Consider the following 25,050-nt stretch of genomic DNA (forward strand, 5'->3'; position numbering starts at 1 on the left):
ATTTCCCAGAGAAAACTGGGAAAATAATGTAAAAAAAATTAAGAACAGTAATGTTACTTCCACATAGAAAGCCCATATATAATTCCACTGCTTAACTTGTTCTAGAGAGCATCATGTAAAACCAGATTTTTGAGGGACTACATGTCTACATTATTTCACAAGGGATGCAATGAAAGTCATCCTCTGCCTGTCCTATGCACACTTAACATGCTTCTTTTTTGCACACAATCACAGAATAATCCTTTTGCCATGTGTTTTTTTTTCTCATTTGTGAGAAAATTAAATATTCACCCCACAGCCACTAAGAAAGCTGGGTCCCCCTCAGGTCCAATAAGAAGGTTTCTTTGCATTGAATGGAGCAAAATTTAACCTGTGCAAAACCAGATGCTCAGTGTATTTCTGACTTTGAATTCTGGCTTCATGTATGCATGGTCCCATTCCTCATACAAGACCAACACCAAAGCCTACTAAAACCTAATTGGCATTTTTGTTTGTTTTGTTCTTGCTCTTTATTTTAATTAACTACAGATTCAAGTTCTTATGTATTAGTACTATTGGTACCATCACAGGGTCCCCACTCTACTGTTTAACAGGTAGTGTAAGCCACAAGTTACCAACAAGACCACCACAGTCTCAGTACAGGACAACATATAGGGCTCAGGAAATCAGTGTGTTAATTATGATTAGTGTAATAAGCAGTGGTCACAGCACATTAGCTACCTAATGACTGTCAAGCATTTTGTAGGCACCAGAGCAAAGCAATTTTTACTAGAAAAGGCTTTAGTGACTTCAGAGCTCTCTTAAGTATTTATAAATAATTCCTCTTTTGCATATACGATGAAAGAAGAAAAACACTTGTTAAAACAAAAAGCCTTGATGAATGGGTAACCAAGGTAGTGTTTTTTGACAAGAGATGACAACCAAACAGCATTTAACAGTTCAGCACAGACATGGCAAAAGCAGCCTTAAAACTTGTTGTTTACACAGTGTGCAGAAGTGATAAGAAGGAAGGTTTGTGCGGAAACATTCTGAACAGATGTACTATACTCCACACAAACACCACACTTAAAAATACCCAAAACCAGAAAACAAATGCAGAAAACCATTGCACAACTCCCCTAGCAACTTCTTTCTCTGTATGCATACTTCTGAAGGGTGCATAATACTACTCTAACAGATTGCACCATTTGAATTATAAATCACCAACAAAATTCTTGTTGGGCTTGGGACTGTTTCCTATCAATTTCACAAGGGCGGAAACAAAGCAACACATGACTCAATAACCTCTGCAATCCTTCACTGTAAGTCTGTACAGAAGGAGAAAAAAAAGAATAAAATCTAGCTTTCTGTGTATCACAACATTAGTCAAACCACCGTCTTCCAGATGAACCTCTACCCCTACTAGACACAATATGGTTCCTGCATACTAGGTTTGTAAACTTATTCCAAATAGTATTCCAACTTAGTTTCCAACAGGATTATAAATGTGCCGTATGCACAGTTCCAATGCTGTCACTGAGATGGGAATCCCTTGTTTCATACCTTACTTACTTCCACAAGCGGTTGTTTGGGGTTTTTTTTTGAAGTTTCGGGTACAGCAGAATTAATTATAAGCAATACTGCATTTAGATACAGCCATACAGACATATTTCAGTGCAGGTATTGCACAACACATTTTTAAATCTATGGTTAAGTATGGGGCAAAAGAAGTTTAAGTGCTACCTTGGGAAAAGCAGCAATTCTTTTGCAAAACGGAGACAGCTCACGTATACCAGGTATATTTATATTTTTCATATGTATCAAAAATTTAAATATGACAGCTTAGACATAAAACACTGCAGTTATATAGGGGTAAAAGCACATAATATGAATTTGAAATGACCATACAGCTCATGAGTCACATAGGTTGTCTCTGAAGAGTTGCAACTAGCTGCGTCATAAGCAAACCATTGTTTCTGCAAGTGTTTTTATTTTAAGCAACTATTCGAAAATTACATGGTTCTTTCAAAGTGTGTTATTTATGAATCTCATAACCTTAAAAAGGAAGAGAGTCAAAACTTGCAGAAAAACAATTTTAACAGATAAAGCAAGTAACATTCAGAGTTGTATTAGTTTTCAGATAGCAGATTTTTTTGGTTAGCTTTTCATTCAGTATAAACCATATTTTAAGCAATCAGATTTTACTTATGTATTTAATTGAGGAAGCTACCTACACATTTTAGAAATGTCAACATAAGCGTGATCTTTCTAATCAGACAAACCAGGGGTAAAATTTGCTGACTACTGAAGTTAATTAAATCGGTAAATTTCCCAAATTTTTTCCATGCTAGTTATTTCAGATTTATTTTTAACCATCTTTCAGTTTTGGAACTACAGAACTGATTTCTCTCCTCTTTCTCCCTCCTCTTTTTTTCTCCTCACTCGTTTTTTTAAAAACTCCACTGCCAAGCAAACGCTCTCTGTTTTTCACAAAGTGATACAGCTTCCATGCACTGAAGGAAGCTCTGCAGCTGCGGACAAAGTTCTCCTTTGCCACCCCCATCAAAACCAACAGAAATGTGGCCACATTGTAAGTGCCAGGCTACACATAACCCTGAACATACACTCCACAGAAGCATCATGTTTAAGAAGTTTAGCTTCCCAAATATTCTGTCCAAAGACAGCCTGAAAACAACCATGGCCTACTACAAATCGTACGAAGACCAGGCTTTTGCAGATTACCTGAGAAGGTTTTAAAACTTGTAATTATCACAGCACACGTGTATGAGAGGATTACTTAATATATAAACAAAAGTTCTGTAATTTCCTAATTGTTGAACATTTCCCTTTGCAAAATTCTCTTACCTTACTTGTCTGCGTGTTCCTGATTTATATAAAGATTTATATACTAATGTAAATACATTTCTTTATACTGAGAACACAGTTTGAGCAAATTTGTAAATTCTCTATTTATTGTTCTAAAACCAACACATACTGGAATGCTTAAAAGGCAGTTCATGACTAGGTAATAACACTTAATAATGGATATTCTCACCCTATTCAACAAGAAGTCTCTTGATTAATTAATACAAGATTAAGAACACCAGGAATGTACATTAATTTACATAATTTGGAGATATTTATTATAAATTACTGTAATAAACACATGCTGTAACAATCAAATTCATTCTTACAATGCTGTACCTGTGTAACTACTATTTTTCAGCTATCCTAAAATTCTTTTCAAGATAAAATCCCCAAGACTAGTCCCCAAGTGAAAAATACAGTCATAATACTATGAAAATCAAATTCATATGAGATCCAGTATGGAAACCAAAGTCCTTTAAAAACAAAGATTTGCTTAAAATACACAGAAAATATTACTGACGTATTTAAAATATAATACTGAAGTTTTAGCAGCAAGTATTTTAATAGAAAATAATGCAATACAATTCCAGCAGAATTCTTATGTCAAACTTTTGCAGAAGAAGTGGATTGCAGCAGAATAAATAAAATCTTTTTTTTTCCCCAGAGAGCTCTTACATATTTCAAGTGGTAAGGGAAAAGGAGAAAAATATTTGTTTCAAATTTTTACAGGTATTTAACTTCTCAGATGATCTTATTCCTGTGATTGTTACAGTCTTCGTGTCCGTGAGATTTTGGAATTTTTGCAAATATTAATACAAATATAATTATGGTGACAAATTTCAGGAGATAAGAAGTACATGTGGATTAAATAACAGATAAATCCCTCTAAAACAAGCCTGCATTTCTTAAGTCTTTCATTTGAATACCTAATTTTGGTTGATATAAAAGTAAATTGTAGCACGTTTTTTGCTATCTGGACATATTGGGAGGGTTTTTAGATGGATAGATCTACACAAAAATAAATGTATGTATATGTGTGTGTACATACACACATATATATAAGCTTTTAAAACACTTATGTATTACTAATAAAAAGACAGTGAAGTTTCCAAACCTTGAAACGCTTCCTCTGCCTGCAATCTCCAATGTAAATAACGCTTACCGTGGTGAAAGACTTTCTCTGGGTGAACCTCCTCTGCCAACAAGGCTGCGGCTATTATCTCCAAGATCTTGATCTGCAGTGTAAATATTTCACAGCTGATAAATCGACTCTTCGTTTTAAAGCTGATATAGATATTTTTAAAATAACCTTAAATCTCAACTTCTATTGGTAGCTACTGCTGAAGAGTGAATACGTAACTAGTTTAAGATTGCTGAACTGTAGCGTGTAAGGTGTTGTCCTTACACATTTCTGAGGCTGCACCAGGCCATGGATTACGCTCACTTCTTTCATTCCTTTCAGTTTTACAGCACAGAAGCGTGGTTTGCATTTGCAGTACCCTCCCCTCAGCCACTTTTAATTTCTACGGTGAAAGTAATGAATCACAGCTGTGGACAGCTAATCTGTATGCTTATCACAGCAAATCCTGATGCTCCGTGTTTTTTTAACACTTTGCATCCCAAAACAACCCATAAAATATATAACGTACTAAACTTACTGCTGCCATCTAACAAGCACGCATTATTCTGCAAATTTACTTAAAACTTTATGAAAGCGTGTAATTCACTAATTCCTATTTATAAGCAGAAGCATAGGAAAAGTCCCTTGCTAAAAAGGTAGTAAAACAAACAAAAAAGGCCTCATTAAATATACGAAAACGTTTTGCTTGGAAGGACTCAAAAGGGTTATTTTCCCTATGGCCTCTCAATAAAATAACCCTATCTGCCCCCTTCAAGGTTGCCCTCCCCCTATTCTGAGTCAAGCGACCTCCGACCTCTTGGAGGGCAAAGACATGACTGATCCATTCTTGGTAAACTGCTAAACTCATTCCCTTCCCCCAAACAGGCATGACTACCACGACATGTCAACAAATCCTAACGGAGGGAATGAAACAAAGCAAAGCCAGTGGCTCATTAAAACTGTAGAGAAGAGCAAATGGTACGAAATGCCAATCGGTAAATATTCACAAGATTATTAAATGCTGCAGAACTTCTCTAACGGGATCTCTTTCCCACCAAGTTGTATGTAATGCAATTTCATGAATTATGCAAATAGAGGTTTAAACTATTCACGACAAAACCCAGAGCTCTGTTACTCTCATTGCAAAGAGCTCCGATTTGAACACATCAATCACAGAAGTCACAGGAGACATTGTTGCATTCCTGCCTGCTGATGGCTCTGCTTAAACATTTACATTTCAGACACTTAAAAAAAAAAGGGAGGGGGCAGAGGGTGTGAAGGGAACCCACACAGTTCTGCAGGACAACTGAGAAATTACTTCCAACACTTCCAACAACTTTATACAGACATTTAATAACCAAATGCTGAGCAGCGTTCAAAAATAAAATTTAACAACCTTTTTAAAAACACTTAAGTCCGTGAAGTTGCACATTTGTCACCGGCAGTGGGAATCTTACCTGCTTGGCTGTTTTCAGACTGAGCTATAAGTGCTGCCATTGCTGAATTTGGATTCAGCCTATTGCCATACATGTGGGATGGAGGCAGAGTGAGAGAAGATCCAGGTAGGGTGTTTGCCTGCGGGAAACCAATTTAAAAAGAACAGGATTCAAGTTTTAAAAGGAGAAACGCTAAATATATTTTAAATGAACTCTCCTAATGCACATTTACTAATTTTTTTAAGTCGAATATTTTTTCAAAAACTGAATGTATTTAAAATATATTATTTTCCATTTGTGAGTACAGAAACAGAACCGCAGCACTTCAAATATATATCAGGTTTTAAATTGTTTTACTTCCTGTTGGCAAGATCTGCTAATGAAAAAACCTTCTAACAAAAAAATTACTGCAGCAAACATTAAAAATACCTAAATTGCATTTTAAAACAGCTCCACATAGCAGGATAGGCAGACTTCCCTGCAATCCTGAAGTACGCACTCGGTGCTAGGACTTAGTAGCATAACAACCATGTGGTTATCCTACTAATTATTTAATCTTATTAAACCATTTACAAAATAAGGGCAGGTAGACAACAGATGTCTCACAAATGCTTGGGTCCCTTACATCACAAGCCGGCTGTGGAGGTCAAAAGGTCCAACTTTCAGCTCTATGGTTTAACTACACAGAGCCATATTTCCTTTGCTTGACTCAGTCATTAGTAAAACCTGCACACTATTTTGTTACTTCCTATTTTGATAGACTTGGAAGCCTGGTGGTTTTTTGTTTTGTGTTGTTTTTATTTTAAAGAACGCAAACAGCCATTACAAGTATGTTTTCTATACAATGGGGGGCTTGCCGAATCACGCTTTGCCCTGACCCCATATAAGGAACTGTATTTTTGGCCGTGGGCCAGCTCTACTTATTGAAGAGCTCCCAAAGTTTGTGTTCATTCATGTTGCTAACCACAATTCTGAAGGTCTCTGCTGGGACTTGTGCCAAACAAGCGAAAATGAACCCTTAAACAGATGAAGCTAAGGAGGCTGGCCAAAATCTTGCATAATCCAATGCAATAAAAATACCTTCCTCCTTGGCTGCTTATGCTTTTTCCCTTTCGAAGAAAAGATTTGTGTCAAATGCTGAGTTGAAGAGACAAGCAATCAAAGAAAAAAAAAAAAAAGCATGGTTGCTTATTAAAAAGGTATTTTCCTGCCTGATAAAAAATTATTTCAGAACAAAGAAAAGTTGGGGGGGAAGAGGTGGAATCAAAGATACACAACCTGTGCCATCAGTGGGCTTAAAACAAATCTTTTAAGAAAATGTAAACAACCTTTACAAAGGAAACTTTTTTGAAAAACTAAAAGAAGGAGGTGAACAGTAAGGAATTCAATTTGTAGGACATTTTGACATGTATAACTGCACACAAGAGACAGGGGGAACATACTGGTTATTACAGCAAAATATTACAGAGTATAAACTGTGTCTCTGGAAAGAATCACACACTACCATTAAGTATTGGCTTTCAGCCAACATATTAAACTTGATGAATGGACTTCTATGAATTCACACAACTGTTTTCAATGATGCTTTATTTAGTATATACTGGTGAGAAATTGTGCCCGATACTTGCATTCTTCTACTGCCACAAAGTCAGGAAAAGCCACAAGTAATTACTTAAAATGATCAGCGGGGTTTTGCTTTTTAGTTTAAAGATATGCACAAGATTGCTAGGCAGTGAACTATTGCTTCCCTTCAAATCGGGCTGTTATTTCTTCTTTTTGAAAGAACTGCACATCTTCAGTAGAATTAATCTGAATTAGTTGTAAATTTTAAAAGCAACACAGGCACTTCCCCCTACCCAGGTATGTAACAGCCTCCAGAAATGCAGTACGTATTGGCACTGTGACACTTGCTGATGAAGGCAGCAATACTGCATGACTCCTGCTATTTTCCTTAATAAACACCTATAGTGTAATTCCAGGTCGACCATTATCATTCCTTAGCAATTTTCAGCTGCCTTCCTCTCAGAAACAAAACAAACTTCAAAAATCAAGGTAGTTTTTTGACAAATCCTTTCACTGAAGAAACCTTACACGATTTGACCATTATTCGTTTCCACATCCAAAAGACAAGACTAGCAAAACAAAAAAACGTATATACACTTCACTTAAATAAAGCGGCTATGGTTATGAATTCTGCTAACACAGTTTGTGATTTTTTTTTAAACTACAAACACCAGGTTTATTTCTGATTAGTTTTAGAATATTTCTGTTAAAGATTTAATTCTAGTAAGCATACTGCTCACTTTTTACACAGAGGCTGCTATACTTACTCATGCTGTATAATTCACTGCAAGGCTGCTTAAAACTGTACAACATCAACTATCTTAATTTATGAAGGCAGAGGCAGCTATATTCAGCTAGGAGAATGCATGTTTATTTGACAGAAACATGCCCAAATAGCTTTAAGAACTTTCTAGAAGTATCTAAGTATCTTGAAAGGAGTTGCTAAAGTCTGTTGAGTAACCAGCACATCACAAAACAAAAGACATCAAAGGAATTAAACGATGTTTGCTAAGTGGGTTGATAGAATAGATCAAAAGACTTGGCATGATTTAAACAATTAGCTAGGAAATTGAGTTTTTTCACAAGTCTTGGTTCACCCTAAACTTAACCACTAGTTTATACTTCAAAATAATACTAAAGGTGTCCTACAACAAGTTGGAAATACAAGAGTTCTAGCGCTATCATGCATCCTATGCAACTCTTGAAGGGAAAAGTCACATTAATAAAATTGCCCAAGTAAACTGGAGGTAAACGAAAGCGTCTAAAATACTTTTTTTAAATGGCAATGTAAGATGACAAGAATAACGATTTGTGAAGCTTTATTATGTATGTGACAACTTCATCTGACAGGAAAGTAGAGGAGGTGGAGGAGTGCTACATTATTTAAAGGTGAAATAGGAGCTTCACGTCTCACTCACAGCTGAAACAAGCTGCAGCAAGCATTTATTAAAAATGCACAATCATCCTGTCAATACATATTAAAGTCATACGACTGAAACATGTTCTAAAACGCAGAACTTTTAAAAGCTGTAGTATTCTTTATTTCAACTGATTCTATGTAAACAGTCAACACAACACAGTATCAAAATGTATGAACTAATAAAATAAGAGACTGTTAAGTATTTATTTCCAAAAGGCAGCAAATTTTCCTGAAAATATTTTAGCAGAAAGATTTAAGGCCATCTAGATGTATATAATACACTGCTTTCATTTATGGCATGTTCAATAAATCAGTAAAGCAATAAGCAGCAGAGCAGCACAGAAGGAAGATACGCTGTAATTCATGGAATGCCCGAGTGTAATAAGAATAAATGATTGATATTTGATTGATGCTTAATAACACTTCCTCTACAGCAAGAAAGTAGATTCTTCTAATTAAAGAACCAGAATTGTAACTAAATTTAATTCGCATATACAAATATCCTCTGGATATTTAAAATATTTTTTTATGTTTGCATCACTCCAAAGTAGCATTTTACTATAACAGTGTGACTATAAAGTTGACAACTATTTGCATTCATAACTGGACATCTTAAGTTTCCAAGGAAAACAGTTTCTTCATTTCAAAAGTTACATGTTCTTTAAGAAAAAAAAAAAACAAAGGGGAGAAAAATGAGACAATACTTAGCTGTATACAATTAGACTAGGTCTCAAAAATTGGAGAACCTTTGAGCACACCTATTTTCCTGTTCCTTTCAAGTTTTATTCTTTAAATATTTTCTGATAACAGGCCTCATTTCTGTCTCAGCTCCACACCAGTAAAGTTTTAATACTCAGCGTGTGATGAGAGATGAAACCAAGTGTGAACAACTTTCAGGTCCCATGAGTAGGCTGACTGTTGAAGCTGTCACGTTCAATTGCATCATTCCACATTATTCAATGCCCCAAACTGCTCCCTAATTGTTAGGGGCTTAACATATTCAAAACCATTGTTTAGGCTAATGCTGAAATGCCTACAGCTGAGTTTCCATAAAGAAGGGGGAGGGTTTTAATTGTAGTTAAAACATTACTGAACTCTCCCTCCTTTCATGATAGGACAAGAAGGATGGCCAGAACAACCAATTCCAAGAAGGCTTCTTAATCAGTTTATATCCAATCAATAGCCCTTTTCCTCTCTGCTTTAAAAATCATCATTTCCATTTTGTACCTCTGCATTATAGTATGGCAATGCTTTACAATTAGTGACAGATCAGCCTATTATCTACTTCAGCCAATACCTGTTTGTCAACAATCATTTCAAAGGATATTTTTATTTCTCATTTAAAACAAAAACATATCCCTGCTCCTGCACTGAAGTACAAGTACCAGATTAATGTGCTTGGGGTCATACCACTTACCAGATAAAATGCACAAAATTGACCCTGTTCCTATTAACACAAAGTAAAGAAATCAAGAGTGCTAGGTATTGCCAGCATTTACTTCTTATGGTCAACTGCTACTGAAAGCAGTATGAAAAAAAAATTTGCTGATGAACTTTAAAGCTAAATTTTTTGTAAACTATTCTGCTAGACTCTGAGAATGTTACTAATATTTTTCATGGAATTGCCTAGCTTCATTAAGTATGAGAGGAAATTCAAGCACTAGACCAAACAGTAACATCAGCTTACTTCATCTAGAAGTCATCTTAAACTGATGTATGTTGGTCAACAGCAAGCAACATTTACCTGAAAACTTACCATTGAAAGTAACATCAAAATGAAAATCTGCATTGTAAGAGATACTCAAATATATTAATGATATGTACATAATGATAAAAAAGTGATAATATACATAGATATACACTAATTACTTTTCTTGAGAAGTGAAGAGAGGTGTCTATCAAGTGATAGCAGCAAAAGCAAACTTGTCTTGTGTTTCTCAGCTTAATTTGGACAAGTGAAGAAAAGTGATTTTATCCCCAGATTTTTTAAGGCCTGTTGTACTACGGGGAGCATATAGCAAGTTGGTTTTTTCTTGGGTACTCAATGCAATGGGAAGACTGTGCTATTGCTTCCTTTCATTCTTTCAGTACCTCTTGATACCATCTTTAACTTCATTTAGGAGATGAGGGAACCATTGCTACACATCTCCACTTGTCCTCTCTCAATTCCATTACTTGCCCATCTGGGATGGCAATATGTGCTGCCTACAGGTGGGTGATCAGATTGCAGAGAACTGCAGCAATACGCCACAATTCTAGGAAGCCAAAGAGGAGGTTCTGCCACTTCAACAGCTTTTCAGTCATCACTTACTGCAACGCAATTCTTAAATATTTTCACCACAAATAAGGAATTTGCTTAGATATATTATATAAATCTTCTTTCCAATAAAAAAAAAATCCAGACTACTGCTTGTTTTTCTATATGCCAAGATATACAGATGGAATTAAGGACAACACAGAAAATCCTTAATAAATAGTGTTTCCACATTTCTTCTGTAAACTATCATGTGACTTTTGAAAACAAGTAGCACAATATTAAAATGCAGCATGATAAACTCTACTGATATATTTTAACTAAACCAATACTTTCATTTACACCTTTTTAATTTGTATTTTGGCTTTTATAGTTGTAAGTTGAACATAATTAATTTTCAAAAGCAAACTATATTGACTTCTTGACTGAAACAGCCTACAGACCTACTGACAGCTTAAAGCGGAACCTGTACATTTTACAGTTAACCTGCTATCATACATAAATCACCAATGTCAATTGCCCTCAAGCATCCACTGTAGTCTTTCACTCACACATTCTACAACAGCAATACTGGGACTGAAAAGATAACATATCCCATACAGCCACCACGACCGTCCAAGCATTCTAAAGTTTCAAGACTTTTTTTTTTTTAATAGATACACAAGGTGCAATTTTACAATGAACGTTTTCACTAACTGGCTGAAATAGAAGAATTAACTGAAAAGCTTAATTAGGAGGTTGTAAAAGTTAAAATGAAAAACGGGTTTGTGATATGTTAGAAGAAAAAAAGCAACTTTTCAATCAAAAAGGGTCTTAATTACAAATGAACAAATTATTATAATTAAAATCTGTCAGAAAACCTGTATACATGACACGTAAAATCATCCTATGGATACATTATTCACATCATTAGTACTTATTATGTTACTAGCAAAAATAAACACTTTGAACTTCTAGCTGTGATGAAGACTCTTGCTAATGAACACGCAAATAATCAAATACTGTCTTTAAGAATCAATTGTTTTGATTAAATGTACAAATAAATCCTTCAATTAAATGAAACCATCTAACCTTCAAACAGCAGCACTCAAATATTTTCCAAGAAGGGCATGAATGAATGCAACTGGGAAACACAGTGGGATTTGAAAAGCAAAATGAAAAATTAATGGCACACCTACGGAAACTAATTTATACCTCTGCCCAGTATACAACAAGGGCACATCAAGTCATTAAAAAAATGCACAGGTAGAAGGACTGTCACCCAACAACGTGAAAAAGCTGTAACCTCAACTGTACCACCAGTTTACTCATCTCTTCCATGCTAACTGAGCTGGATATTATAGCACATTTTAACCAATTAAACTCTATTTATTTATAAACTAGACACAAACAAAAAAGACAAAAAAAAATTTAACAGATTAATTTTCCACCTCATTAAGAGGTCTTTTCTGTTTGGTTGCATTTTTTTGGTGGGATTTTTTTGTTGTTGTCGTTTCGGTTTGGTGTTGTGGAAGGTGTTTGGTTTTGTTAAGAATGTTTTACAGACATAAGTCCCTGGGATTCCTCCACCTCCCCACAAACCTTTACTGAAAACAGTACTGAAAACAGGGCTATCATTTCAACACAAAATCCCTACACTTCAGGTTTGTTCCTCCATCCTTTCCTTCTATCTCTATCTTCACACACATTTATGCCGTATTTGATCTACATAGACAATGGAAGAAATACCCTACCCAAGAATATGTTTTCCTTAAGAACTTTAACATATACATCAGGAATCACAATTTCACTCTCATATTGACTAGAAAAAAATCACTTGACTAGGAAACGAACCCAGTATACACACATAGTAATTAATTTTCTTCACATGAGCATTCCAAAGAATGCCAGACACTAATAATATGGCAAATAGTGGATCTGAGCCAAGAGTAACTACTTTCAAGACCATTTGTAACTTAAAAAATAGTAATAATAACAGATCAGCCACTTACTCACAAACATCGATGTTTAACTTTCTAAATAAACCTCAACTTTGCCATTATGTAATGATACAAATACCTACAGAAGCAGAGTTACTACTGTGTAAATATGCCTGCAAGATTCTCAGCATTGTATATAAGACCTATAAGGGCATTGCCTCGGCTATGAACTCTGGAGCTTGTATTAAAGTTTACACCCTGTAAACTTGAAATTTTTTTCAAGCCAAACTTAAGCATTTGGTTTCATCTAAATATTTTATATACATTCTTTCTATTGTATACAGACTAGAAAAATTCACATTTCTCACATCCAACACCATTACTATTGTCTCAGGCGGCTAAATTGAAGTAGTGCTACACTTAGTTCAACGAAGAGGTCAATGTGCCTCAGTTGCCTGGAGACTGATGGTTGCTACAGCAGCACCAGATAAGCCAAGCTAAATAAGCTTCAGTTTGATGGCAGAAAACATTTATTGCTAGACCAAAACATTGATGCAGTTGTCTCAGCATGCAGCACTGCGCAAAATCATGCAACTGCCTTTCAGACTACCTGCGTAAGTCTACATGAAGACAATCTTACTGAAACAAGAGGAAAATGCAGAAAGCAAAGATTTTAATTGGGCTAAATACTAGATTACTGGCAACTATGATTCCTTTGTTCTTCTAGTAGAGTCACATGTTAGAAGGAATTTTCCCTCTGGCTGTAAATTCTTCCTCCTTACTACTTTCCTCCACCCCCACCCCAAAAATCCTCAGTTAGATTGAATGAGAAGAAAATTAGATTTTTACTAATTTTGCCTAGAAGTAACAAGGCATTAAAACAGCTTTTAAGTGACAAACTAGAAAATTTAGATGGAAAAACCTTTACTAGCATGGTTCTTTTATGTTTTCAGTTTTGCAAGACTCTTAAATTTAGGTGGCTGTGACACAGATCCGGTTTAGTTGTTTTGTAAGGAAAGTCACTACTATTTTGCATTGACAACTACAACACAATACCAACCCCCTCCCTGCCCACAACACACTGAGGGAGGCGTTCTAAAGCTACCAGCACTGGCAGTTTCCTGTGTCAATGAGTCCCAAGGATAAGCAACATATTCTATTAAGAATGATTTCATTTTGTTCTGGATGTGCTGGCTTTTCCGTTCACTTTTCTTTTTTTTTTTTTTTTAAAGTTATAAGGAGAACAGAGTAATTTTAGCATCTAAACAGTCTGTGGCCCATGCTGATGATCTACCTTTAGCCAGAGGGTAAAGGGAGATTTTTTTTTGAGAGATCTTATCGTCTTATATGTTAATTACTGTTTCTTTTGATCAGAGAATTCTAGTAAGGATATTTCCTTTTTCTAGAAGCATGCAACTTAAACCATGAGATATCTTGATCTCCAGATCTTTATTATTCTTTTTTTAATTACCACTCATCTTAAAGGTAGTACAGATCATCTTTAGAAAGACAAATATAGAGAATACAGCTAAACTGATGGCAAATCTATTAAACCTGCTACTTATCTGTTGGGTCTTTAAAAAAAAAAATCAAACCAAAACCCACCAACATACCACACATTGTACGGCCACTTATAAATTGAATTTTAAAAAATGAATAGCACGTACAAAACACACTCTTTATCTACAAGAAAGGTCACTTAACTCTAGATAAGTTCCTGTTCTAGATAAGTTCTAGATAACTCCTGTTGACTGGAACAGGCTGCCCAGGAAGTTAGCTGAGTCACCATCCCTGGAGGTATTTAAAAGGCAGGTAGATGAAGTGCTTAAGGATATGATTTAGTAGTAGGCAGGTACTGTTGGAATTGATGATCTCAAAGGTCTTTTCCAACCTAATGATTCTATGATTCTATAACATCAAATGAATGATCACCAGAGGAAGCATAATTTGGAGAAATGTAGCACCACATTAACATACTGTCATTAGCACTATCTACCTTTTCCATAAATGACTAAGGTTTCACCACAAGCACCCACCCACCACTATCTTTGCAGATAAGAGTAGAAATCTGTACTATCTGTGCTCTAGATTTTATAAGAGCTATTCTGGTATTCAACATCTCAACTACTTCTATGTTAAGAAACAGAGTTCAGGAAGTGGCCTGAAAATAAAACACAAAAAAGAGCACAGACATCTTCCCAAGTTATGGAAATCATCACTGATTACAACTCTTATATAATTGACCACAATTAGGGTAAGTTCCTTTGCATTGCAAGGCAGGGTTACTGCTTAAGCTTGTCAAGATCATTTCCAAGTCCCTGGTTTTAAATTTTGATATGTCCTGATCCAAAGGTGTCTGGCAAGAGATTTATACTCAATTCTTACCTTCAGCCATTACACCTGGTTCTGATCTGTACCTCAGGTGCAAAGCAGGAAGCTCATTTAAGCAGCCAACCACTTAGCACAGGTCACCTGAAGTCTGAGATCATCGTATCTGTCACATTCCCAATGTCCTAAAACTGAGGGCTATTTGTCTTTTTTCATGTACTCATTCTAATACCCAAAGAAAAGTTCATTAAACACTGACAGTTAATAAGCCTGCCATTTTCTAGAGAATCCACTGGGAGGATGGCCTACAAATTTCCCTTAAATGGACTTACACTTTCATCTGCCCAGCTCTAGCAAACTTCAGGTGTTTAACCTGAAACTTTCCCCACATTTACTTCGAGTTGAATATTTAGTTTTTTTAAAAAAAAAAAGCAGGAACTAGGCTATATTTCTCTGAGCAAGACTGGGAAACAGAAGTGGATGCAGGACTATATTCATTGGCCATACTAAATTTGAGAATAAGACATCCATAATTTGAGGCTACAACTGCAGACTCCACACTGTCAATCAGTAACATGCATTTTAATGCCCTGTGAAAATGCCCAAATCCTCCTTCTGAAGACTTGCAAAAAAAACACTCAACTTGAATGTTCATAGACTAGTTGTTGAAGATGTACTCTTTAAATTCCTTCATAATTTCACCCATTTTGGAAGGTATAAATACAATTTCTCCCAAAATTGTTCCTAGCTCCTCTGTTGATAGGGACAAGAACTAAGAATAGAGTTCCTTTTTCCTCATGTTTTCACTTATTATCCCATGGCTGCCAGAATCAACAAGAAAAAAGAGGAGGAACTTCCCTTGATAGTGCGCAAAATGATGAGCAAACTTAAACTATGAGAAGACAAAAAACACTATAACAGGAAGTCAAAAACCAGTGTAAACTAGAAATGTAGAGAAAGATCAGGGGAATACAGAGATCCAAAATTCAGAATACGAGAAAATAAAAAGCACAGGACAGAAGCATCTGAAACCTCGGATGCCCTACATTCAGAATCTGACAAGATCTCAGGATTCCAGAGCACTCACACTTCTCTACTGCTAACAAATAACTCCCAATCTATTGAAAAAACACAAGCCTTATCTCCCTCTAAAAGCTGGAACAGACAAAGGAGGATAGCCACAGCTATATGAATGCTAAAGAAAACCCTGCTGTTTTTCTGCTGCTCCTCAGGGGAGTAAAGCCAAATGAACTTCAGAAGGGATAATGGAAGTGATTAAAGCAAACTTATTTCACTTAGAATTGCAACTGAGTAGCAGTACCTACCTTCTCAATTATCACATCTCCACCATAGAGGCAGTAGTACATTACACTACAACGAAGAGCACCTATCATGCCACTACAAATAAATCCAGGACTAAAAACAGTAACAAACAGCAATTATTCAGTTTCACTATCTCTGTGCAAGCCTTAAGGACTGTTGTTACAAATACCTCTTGTCCTTTTCCTTCTCTTTATTAGCTGCTTCTGTGGCAAAGGAAGCACACTGCATAAAGTAAGAGATGGGAACTTAGTAAGAAAATCAAACAGAAGCTGCAAAGGAAGAAAAACGGCTTAAAAAGGAAAGAAGAATGCACTAGCAAAAAAACATTTTTCTCTCTGTCCTAAGAAACAGAAAATAATCTTTTGGATTGTATCTGTAAAACAGGTTAGTGACAACTATGTGCAATATTGTTTGAAATTGCCTCACAGGTAGGCTTATTACAGTCACAAAGAGCACAGATACCATCACATGGGAGAGGAGTTAAAAATAATCTACAAAGTCACAATTTGATCATATTAAATTTTCAGAATAAGCATAACTCCTGAAAATTTCTGAATAAACTGAGATTACTATAAGGTAAAGATCATATATCACTGAATCATACATTACCAGACTCAATGAGCTACAAATGTTTGAAATAAAAGGCTGTATGTCTTACAGAAACCACTACATGCCATTTCCACTCCCACTAAAAGTAATATTGAAATGAGATGATAACATACTTAAATGCATTTTTTTCCTAAAAGGAATAGAGTCTGAGAGATGGCTTTAATCATCAATGACTAAAAGAAAACCCAGTCAAAAGCCTTTACTTGCATTACTGCAGCCTGATCCTGCGTTCTGAACAGAGAGCCGCCAGAAACAAATGGTGACTGAGCTCATTAAAGAAGTCAAAAAGGACAGTTCAAGCAAGTTCACTCTCAATCTCAAGCAAAGTAGCAAATGTTTAATTATAAAATGAAATCTACTAAGTAAAAATAAAAATTAAAAAAAATAAACTAATTTAACAATCGCTGACAAGCAGTATGATACCAGAAGCTGCTGAGGCACACAGGTCACCGGTTTTTTTAAATGAACATATTAATCACTAAGGATAACTTATCAGAAAAAGCAACACAGCAAACTGTTACAGAATACCGCAACAGGCTGACAAACATTTCTGCAATAGTTATGAAACACAAGGAAATCTCTGAGATAAAATCAGAGCATAGGACCTTGAAGCGGTGTGACTTATGACTTGGCTTAACAGGGAAAAATTAAGAAACTATTCAAAAGTCAAACGGAAAAAAGTGATTTTTCAAAAAAAATAAAAGAGGAAAAATTAATATTCATGCAAAAGTTATAGGCACGTTTCAGAGAGAAAAGACAATAGTTTGGGATACAGTAATTTGCTGTTACATGCAAAAAAGACAGTACAAATACATCAAGATAGTCAATTCACAGAAAAACAGGAGGAAAAATATGTGAACGGCATCTTCTTTCCCGTATCCTTTTTTTCCTTATCTTCTTGCAACTGTTAAATGCATTGTTGTGGTAATAAAGCCTCACAAAATTAAGCAGCGTAATCTATCAGCGGCTATGCCCAAAACATATAAAAAAAGAGGAATAGGACGCAAAAAAACCCTGCATTTCCAGCAAGTGGCATTTTTACTAGATCACTGATTCCCACCTGGCGAGGAACACCAGCATTTAAATTCAGTTATGGCACAGCATGGAACACAAGCTAATAATCTCTTCTGGATTTATTAGATTGGAATAAAAATTGAGTGGCATGAGAGAGAAGAAAATGAGACACAAAAGAAAAGGTGATTGCAACAAAGCCCACACTGTGGTTTTGTCTTAAAAACAAACAAAACCCACAGTATGGGAACTATCATACTAGAAATGAGAATGAAAGAATCACAGCCCAGGAGTTTCAAGATGGATTTTTTTTTAAGCTTTAAAATCAATGTTGTTCAGTTGCTGAAGGAAAAAGTAGCAACTGAGGGTTTTAATCAGTGATGTTTTTATATAGGCATAGCAATTACTAAAAAAAAATAAGACACAGCAGTATTAGCTAATTTTCTCGCTTTAGGACAGTGGCTTTCCATTTCTTGCAAGTTTTCTTATACTAAGAATGCACTTTTCTGTATTAGATATCTGTAAGCTCCTAACCAAAATAGTTCAGCCAATTTTGAGAGTAAATCTATGGAAATTTATTTTCTCCTAAAACCTTTTCCTTAGAATTCCTTAATGCCCTTGCTTTAAAAAAAAAAAAACCCATCAGAAACTGTCAAATTCATGACGTCCCCAAAAGCATAATTACAAATGCCCAATAGAGATCTAAGAAAACTTAACAGCTGATATCTCAGAGAACTACACCTTAGCAGCACATCTTTGTGCTATTCCACATATACATACACTTAATCCTGACAAGTAAATCTATGAACACTTGAAAATAAATTAGGTACTGAGGTTAAGACACATGACTCAGGGGAAAGGGGAGGAAGAGGAGAACAAAATAAACACAAAAAACACATCTGCCACCAAAAAGAGCGAAAAGGACTGAAATTTTAAGCCTTTAACCTATGGTGGGCTCATCTAGTTCAGCTGAACATTAAGAGAAAGTTAATCTCCTAGGGTATACTTCACCTTTTTCTGACAACATGAGGAAAAAAATACTATGGCATTTCTGTTCCTACCTGCTAAGTGTGGGCTCTGTCTCACTGTTTTTTTAATCCATTTATCTTTTGACATACTATCAATTAGAAGTGATGGTGTATAACTCTTGCTTATTTAACTTTTTCATGCCATTTGTTATTTATTGACCTTTGTCTTACCCATCTCAGTGTTGAGTTCTACACCATTTACTCGTTCCTTATAAGGATGCTTTTCCTTACCATAGTTCACTACCATGGCTGCTCTTGCACCTTTTTTTGATAGCCACTCTATCTGTTTTGAATAGAAACTGCCTTTTCCCTTTAACATTCCCTTCATCTGCACTCTTTACCACCTTGTCAACACAGGCTGGTAAGGTCTTTCAGCAGTTCGTGACCGCTGATCTTCATAGTAGCTCATTGTATAACCTCACATAATCAGCAAACTTGGCTTCTGTTCCTCTTCCTTTTCCTAGTTCATTTACGAATATGTTGAGCTGTACAAAAGGCCGTAAGGCTCATCTTCCCAAGACTCTCATGTAAAACCTCTCCACTGTGAAAACTGAGTATCTATTTGTTTGGCCTTTTTCAAATCTTCTAATCTGCTACATAAACTATGACACAATCTCTCCCCTTATCACCAAACTGTTCACTTTAATCATCTTCGGTGAGCTATGGGGTGTAATAGTCTTTGGGATCTTTTTCTTTAATTTTTTTTTAATAAAGGAGTACTAACTCCAGCTACTTGTGATTTCCCTTCCCAAAAGCTATACTGGCTCTTTGCCAAAGCACTGTATTTTTAATTCATTTCTTTAAAATAATTCCTATCAATTTTTGCAATAGAGATGTCACCCAATTTGAGGTGAAACTGGCCAACAGGTTCCCAAGTTACAAGACAGAAGTCACACAGACAAACATGCATAATGCAAGCATTATTTCTTTAGGAAACCAGCCCAGAAAAATTATGTAAAAATAGGAACTGCCACCTATAACAACAAAGTGTTACTTGATACTTAAATACATATTATGCTGGCCTGCAGATAGCATTTCTGCAATGCATGTACTAAACACACACCATGTGTGCATGCATGCACATACATATAAGTATGTATGTATTAAGCTTGATTTTAATTCTTCAGGTTTATATCCATTATTTTAGATCACTGCAGATTCCATAAGTGAAAACTTGATCGCTTATATGCACACATACAAATAACATTATATATTTGATACATTCATTGTAAAACAGATTCCCACCAGAAAATGAAAAATATAAGAAACACAAAGCATAAAAACATCATGTCCAGTACAGTATTCCCTCATACATACTCTCACTGTGGTGGCTCTCTACAACTAAACCTCTGTACTCTCTTGTCTTGATAAATGGAATCTTGCCCAACTTAAATTCACAGAAAACACTACTATCAAGACATTTTTTCTGGTTCGTTACTTTGACTACATCACCCTTCTGCACTACTCCAGTGCCTCCCTTATCCTTTCACTACCAAGCATGAACTACGTATCTTCATTTGTATGACCTTTCAAATACAAAACTATGGCATATGTGTCCATTTCCGTTTGCTATCAAGATGTCAGCCTTGGCCACCTCTTTGCCAGGGCCAGCCTTAGTTGCCCATTTGTCAAATCTTGCAAATAAACCCCTCTGTTCTTTGACCAATACCAGCATTTTTGCATGAAACATGTAAAACATTACATGTTTTCCTCTTTTAAATCAGCACTTATGCTACTAGTCATAATACAGTCATTATTGCCATAAACTTCCACAGACCATTTTTGAAAAAACCTTTGTGCTTTACAAAGATGAGACTACATGATGTTATGGGGAACTCATAGCCACCATAAAGCTTTCACACCAAATACAATGTTTATTCATCTATTTTCCGAACAAAATATCGTTTCTCTTAACATTGAAAATAAGCAGGTGAATAACATGGTTTGCTATCTTATACTCTTGTGATAGTTTACCTGAGTTGCAGCAACAACAGTAGTTATAGAAGGCGCAGTTGAAGGTGATAGAGCTCCCACTTGCTGCAAGTGGCCTGAAGCCTGCTGAGGTAAATAACTGGAAACGGGAGTGCTAGATCCTGAGCCAGACACTGCATTTGGAAATGATACTGCTACATCATTGCTGCTAAAAATACCTGGAAAAAAAATTACAAAAACGATTACATGCATCTTTATCTCTCCCCTCCCCTCTGTTTTCTACTAACCATGTAAATATGCAGTACAAAATTAATCAGGACAAACAACATCACTTAATACATAATGCAGAAAGCTTCTGTGTTGAAATTCTAGCCATGCTGATTGATAAAAGTAGTCTCATTATTTGACATTCTACAGTTCAGGGAACGCAGATTGATTCAGTTCTAAGTTTTTGTAAAGCACGTGTGATAAATCAAATATTTATGTGCATTACAGACTGCTCAAATATTAACAGTAGCAGAATTTTTGGCTAAAATGCCTGCCTTCAACCGAGTCTGCTATCAGAGTTTGTTCTTTCAACGAATTACTGTAAATATTAAGTAGATAAAGAATAAAGTAGTGGGCTATATAACTGAATATACACAATAAAAAAGGAAAAATATTTTTTAACTTTAAAGAAGAATGTTTATAAATAACATACATTTGCCCAAAACTGTAATTTTGGCAACTAAGGATTGCTTCTGTATTTTCGGAACAATATTGACAGCAAGTCTGAGGACAAAGTACCCAGATTTGCTGGTAGGACTGGTGGTATTTTCGTTTATTCACAATCTAAAACTCCATCTGTGATCTACAAATGCTTGACTAGCATTGCTGCTAGAACAAGCAACAAGTAAATGACTAAACATGTTAACATTAGTCAGACTTGTACAATACCAATTTAAACAGGAAGAGTTTGTACCCCTCTGTGAAGCCATTACTTCTGTTCATCTACATGCAGGGTAAAGTTCATCATATAGGTTGGGGAAAAACCCTACTGACCAGAAGCCCAGGACAAGAAGTAGTACCTGTCTATGAAACTGCTAGGCTCCACGTGCATTAGATAAGTGAGCTGTCAGCTGGCCAAGGAATATCAAGCATGGTAGCACTGAACTGCAGTTAGAGAAGAGTGCCACAGGGAGTAAACAGAAGTAGAATGAACATGGTTAGATCAAAAAAAGCAACAGAACTGAAATGCCAGTTAGAAGGCAAAGGGTGGAGCTCGTTTGTCACTCATACAAATAATGATCAGAAGAAGGCAGCGACAGTAAGAAGATACGCAATGTTAAAACAGCACTCGCCACCCAGCAGTCCCTCTGAGCACAGGCAGTCAAGGGAGACCAACATCATCCAAACCCACACATCATATGCAAACACTGATGCATCTTAAATTCCCTGCTTCTATTAACTGTCAAGAAAAATGGAAGAGAAAATAAGCTAGACCCCCTAGAAAAATAAGAGAAGAATAAAACAGCTGAAGACCCATTCCAACAACACTTTTTTTCCTGCCTAACTGAAATTAGTGACTTCTTGTCAACCTCTCCCTAATCTCTTAATCACAGAGCCATTCCATACCCGCACTGCTTTTCTACTGACCTTTGTGTCTTTTTCTATCTAGCACATCTTCCAGGGTCATCTGCCCCTCCTTTTTTTTTGTCACCATCCCAAAATATCTACAGTTATAGCATTATAACACTTAAGATGCTTACATTGTTCACTTTGTTATGACTCTTCTCCAATTATACCTGCTCCATCTAACGAGACAGTAAACTTTTATGAATCCTGTTCTAAATCTGTCCTTACACAGCACCAAAATGAACACAATTAACAAACAGTTCAGCTACTGAGTCTACTCTTTAGTGAGATATAATTACAAACACAAAACCTGAAATAAAAGATTTTTTTTAAATCTGCTTTCAATCAGACATTTCAAATTAATAAAAAGGATGAGATTTTTGATCCTTTGTATTTTGAATGCACTAAAACTACAAAACATACAAAATTCTTGAAAAAGATGTGATTCTCATGGAATTATCTGGCTCCAGGAATTGTGAAATTTTAAGGGTAAAAGCAATGAAATATCACAATACTTATGATGAAATCACAAGAGCTCATCATCACAAATGCTATCACTGTCATAAAACATCAATGATAATGACTGGAGAAAACAAAATTTTTGCTGACAGTCAAGTAGTAAAAAAGAAAATCTATTTTGCCATAAAGGTAAAATAACTCCAAAATTTTAAAGCTATTGTGGAAATAATTTTTCAAAATAGCATACATTTAATGACTGCAGAGCTGCTGCTGCTTTTATTTTAAAGATAAGGTTTATTCTTCCTCTTAAAAATAAAATTCTGAAGACAAGCAGATACTTATAAAATCATGGGTAAAAAACTACTTAAAAAGAAAGACAAGCAGTAACCTAGTTTGCCAGTGGAATTTGTTGCTAGTAGTAGTCCATGTACTAGCAAAAACAGTCACTATTCGTTGCTCTTGCAAAACAGGACAAATAGGACCCATCTGCACACTCTGTTTGCGCTAAGTATTTCCATTTAGCAATGGAGTACATGCACCTTCTGGAACTAGTCATTCAAGTCCATGCAAGCATTCAAATACGAACTGTATGCTGAACATACAAATAAATCCTTGATTTTCACACCATTTCAAAAATACCTGTATAAAAACTACGTGCATATCATAGTAGGAAGCCAAGAAAGTACATATTTTAAATGTCTCAAACATATCAAGTTGTCCTTTGGGGGTCTGGGATAGATAAATCACTTTCTGGATCAGGAAGGAATAATAACAAAAGCCTAAACAAATCACTATAAACCAGATTTAAGTTTAAAACAAACAAATGAAGTCCTTGAAGTCTCACCATATAGTCACCTTGAAGTCCTCCCCATATAACTGAAAAGCCAAGTAGCTATAGCTTGTGATGAACAGCATTGTGTAATTTGTCAGAGACACAAACAGCATGGTTAAATACAGTCTTAAGCATTTTAAACAGAACACAGTTCTTCAGCTCCAGGTGGAAATGGACATATAGCACTTTGGATAAAGTCTGATTGTGCTCAACGCCACTAATTAACATTAGCTGTAGAACATGATTTCAGGTTCTGACAGCTAAAGTGCATGTATAATCTGCATTGCTGGAGTGAAAGGCCTAACAAAAAGGCAACTGTGGGGGAAAAAAAAGCATCTCTGGACAACAAATAACTGCCCGCTTAGCACAGGAGGGTAGCGCTATAGAGCACTGACGCATCAGATTATGCAGATTGGAAAAAAACCCTTATTCTCTAGTTGACAATTAATGACAGAATTGATAAAGGAGAAAATAAAAGAACTTCAAGAATACTGAAAAACAGAATAGCCTCAAGTCAGAAGTAGCTGGGCAGCAACACCCATCAAGTGTCACACAGAACAATTTTTGGTAGTTTTATTCAAAATCTCAAAAATAAGTAGTTCCACGAGCCCAAGACTTAATCAAACTGTCTGGTTCAGCAAGAGACACAAGTAGGCTGTGGTTACTCTTGTAGCCATACACCATCCACCTCTATTACTAGAACTTGTATATTCCAGACTCTTTTATCAAGTTTGCTCTAAATCAGACCAACAGTCTCAAAGCTCACCGTGGGACAAAATCATGAGGAACATGCAGACTGCTTCCTTAAGAAGCTAGGAAAATGTTCTCCCTACCATCAAGCTGTACTTTCTTTTTTAAGTCAGTAACTTGAGACTCTTGCAACAACTGTGAAGAGAGGAAGTTATTTCAGGTGTCTACCATGGGCTGCTGATCCTAGCATTTTGCCAGAACTTAAGGAATAGGCAGAATATTGTCAAAGAGAGGGTTTTTTTAAATGTAAACTTGCAATCTCACAAAACTTGCACAGCACTACAGAACCCTCCTAGCTAGGGAAGACAGACACACACGGGACAGGAAATTTTGAGTTATAAGAACACGAGCTTCTCTACAAAAACTGAGGCTATACACATTTTCATGACCCTCACTTCCTGTGATCTCAGAAAGTCTTCCCTAAAACCAAGACAACTTTCTGTATGGAGCAAAATGAAAAACTGCTTTTGAAGAAAGCAGTCCATTATTAGTAACTAAACTTGTAAAAAGCTGATTAAGTTTAGTTACACAAGAAAAAAAACGTTCTATTCCAGCAGAATGTTGATAATGGAAGAAATATCCCACTGCTTGTTATTTTGTAATAT

The 25,050-nt window shown here is 35.8% G+C and overlaps 1 protein-coding gene across 4 annotated transcripts in view; it reads right to left on the reverse strand.

Moving 5' to 3' along the window:
• The window catches only part of MLLT10 (MLLT10 histone lysine methyltransferase DOT1L cofactor), a 128,405-nt gene that overhangs the window by 17,338 nt on the left and 86,017 nt on the right, over nucleotides 1-25,050 (reverse strand). For all 4 annotated transcript variants that reach the window (XM_069859513.1, XM_069859515.1, XM_069859514.1 and 1 more), the window contains 3 exons: nucleotides 20,833-21,008; nucleotides 5,425-5,542; nucleotides 4,010-4,082 (listed from right to left, as the gene is read on the reverse strand). In XM_069859513.1, coding sequence (XP_069715614.1) covers nucleotides 4,010-4,082; nucleotides 5,425-5,542; nucleotides 20,833-21,008 — 367 coding nt within the window. The remainder of the gene's footprint in view (nucleotides 1-4,009; nucleotides 4,083-5,424; nucleotides 5,543-20,832; nucleotides 21,009-25,050) is intronic.

This window comes from Phaenicophaeus curvirostris, chromosome 6, assembly GCF_032191515.1.
Source record: "Phaenicophaeus curvirostris isolate KB17595 chromosome 6, BPBGC_Pcur_1.0, whole genome shotgun sequence".
NCBI classification, from domain to species: Eukaryota; Metazoa; Chordata; class Aves; order Cuculiformes; family Cuculidae; genus Phaenicophaeus; species Phaenicophaeus curvirostris.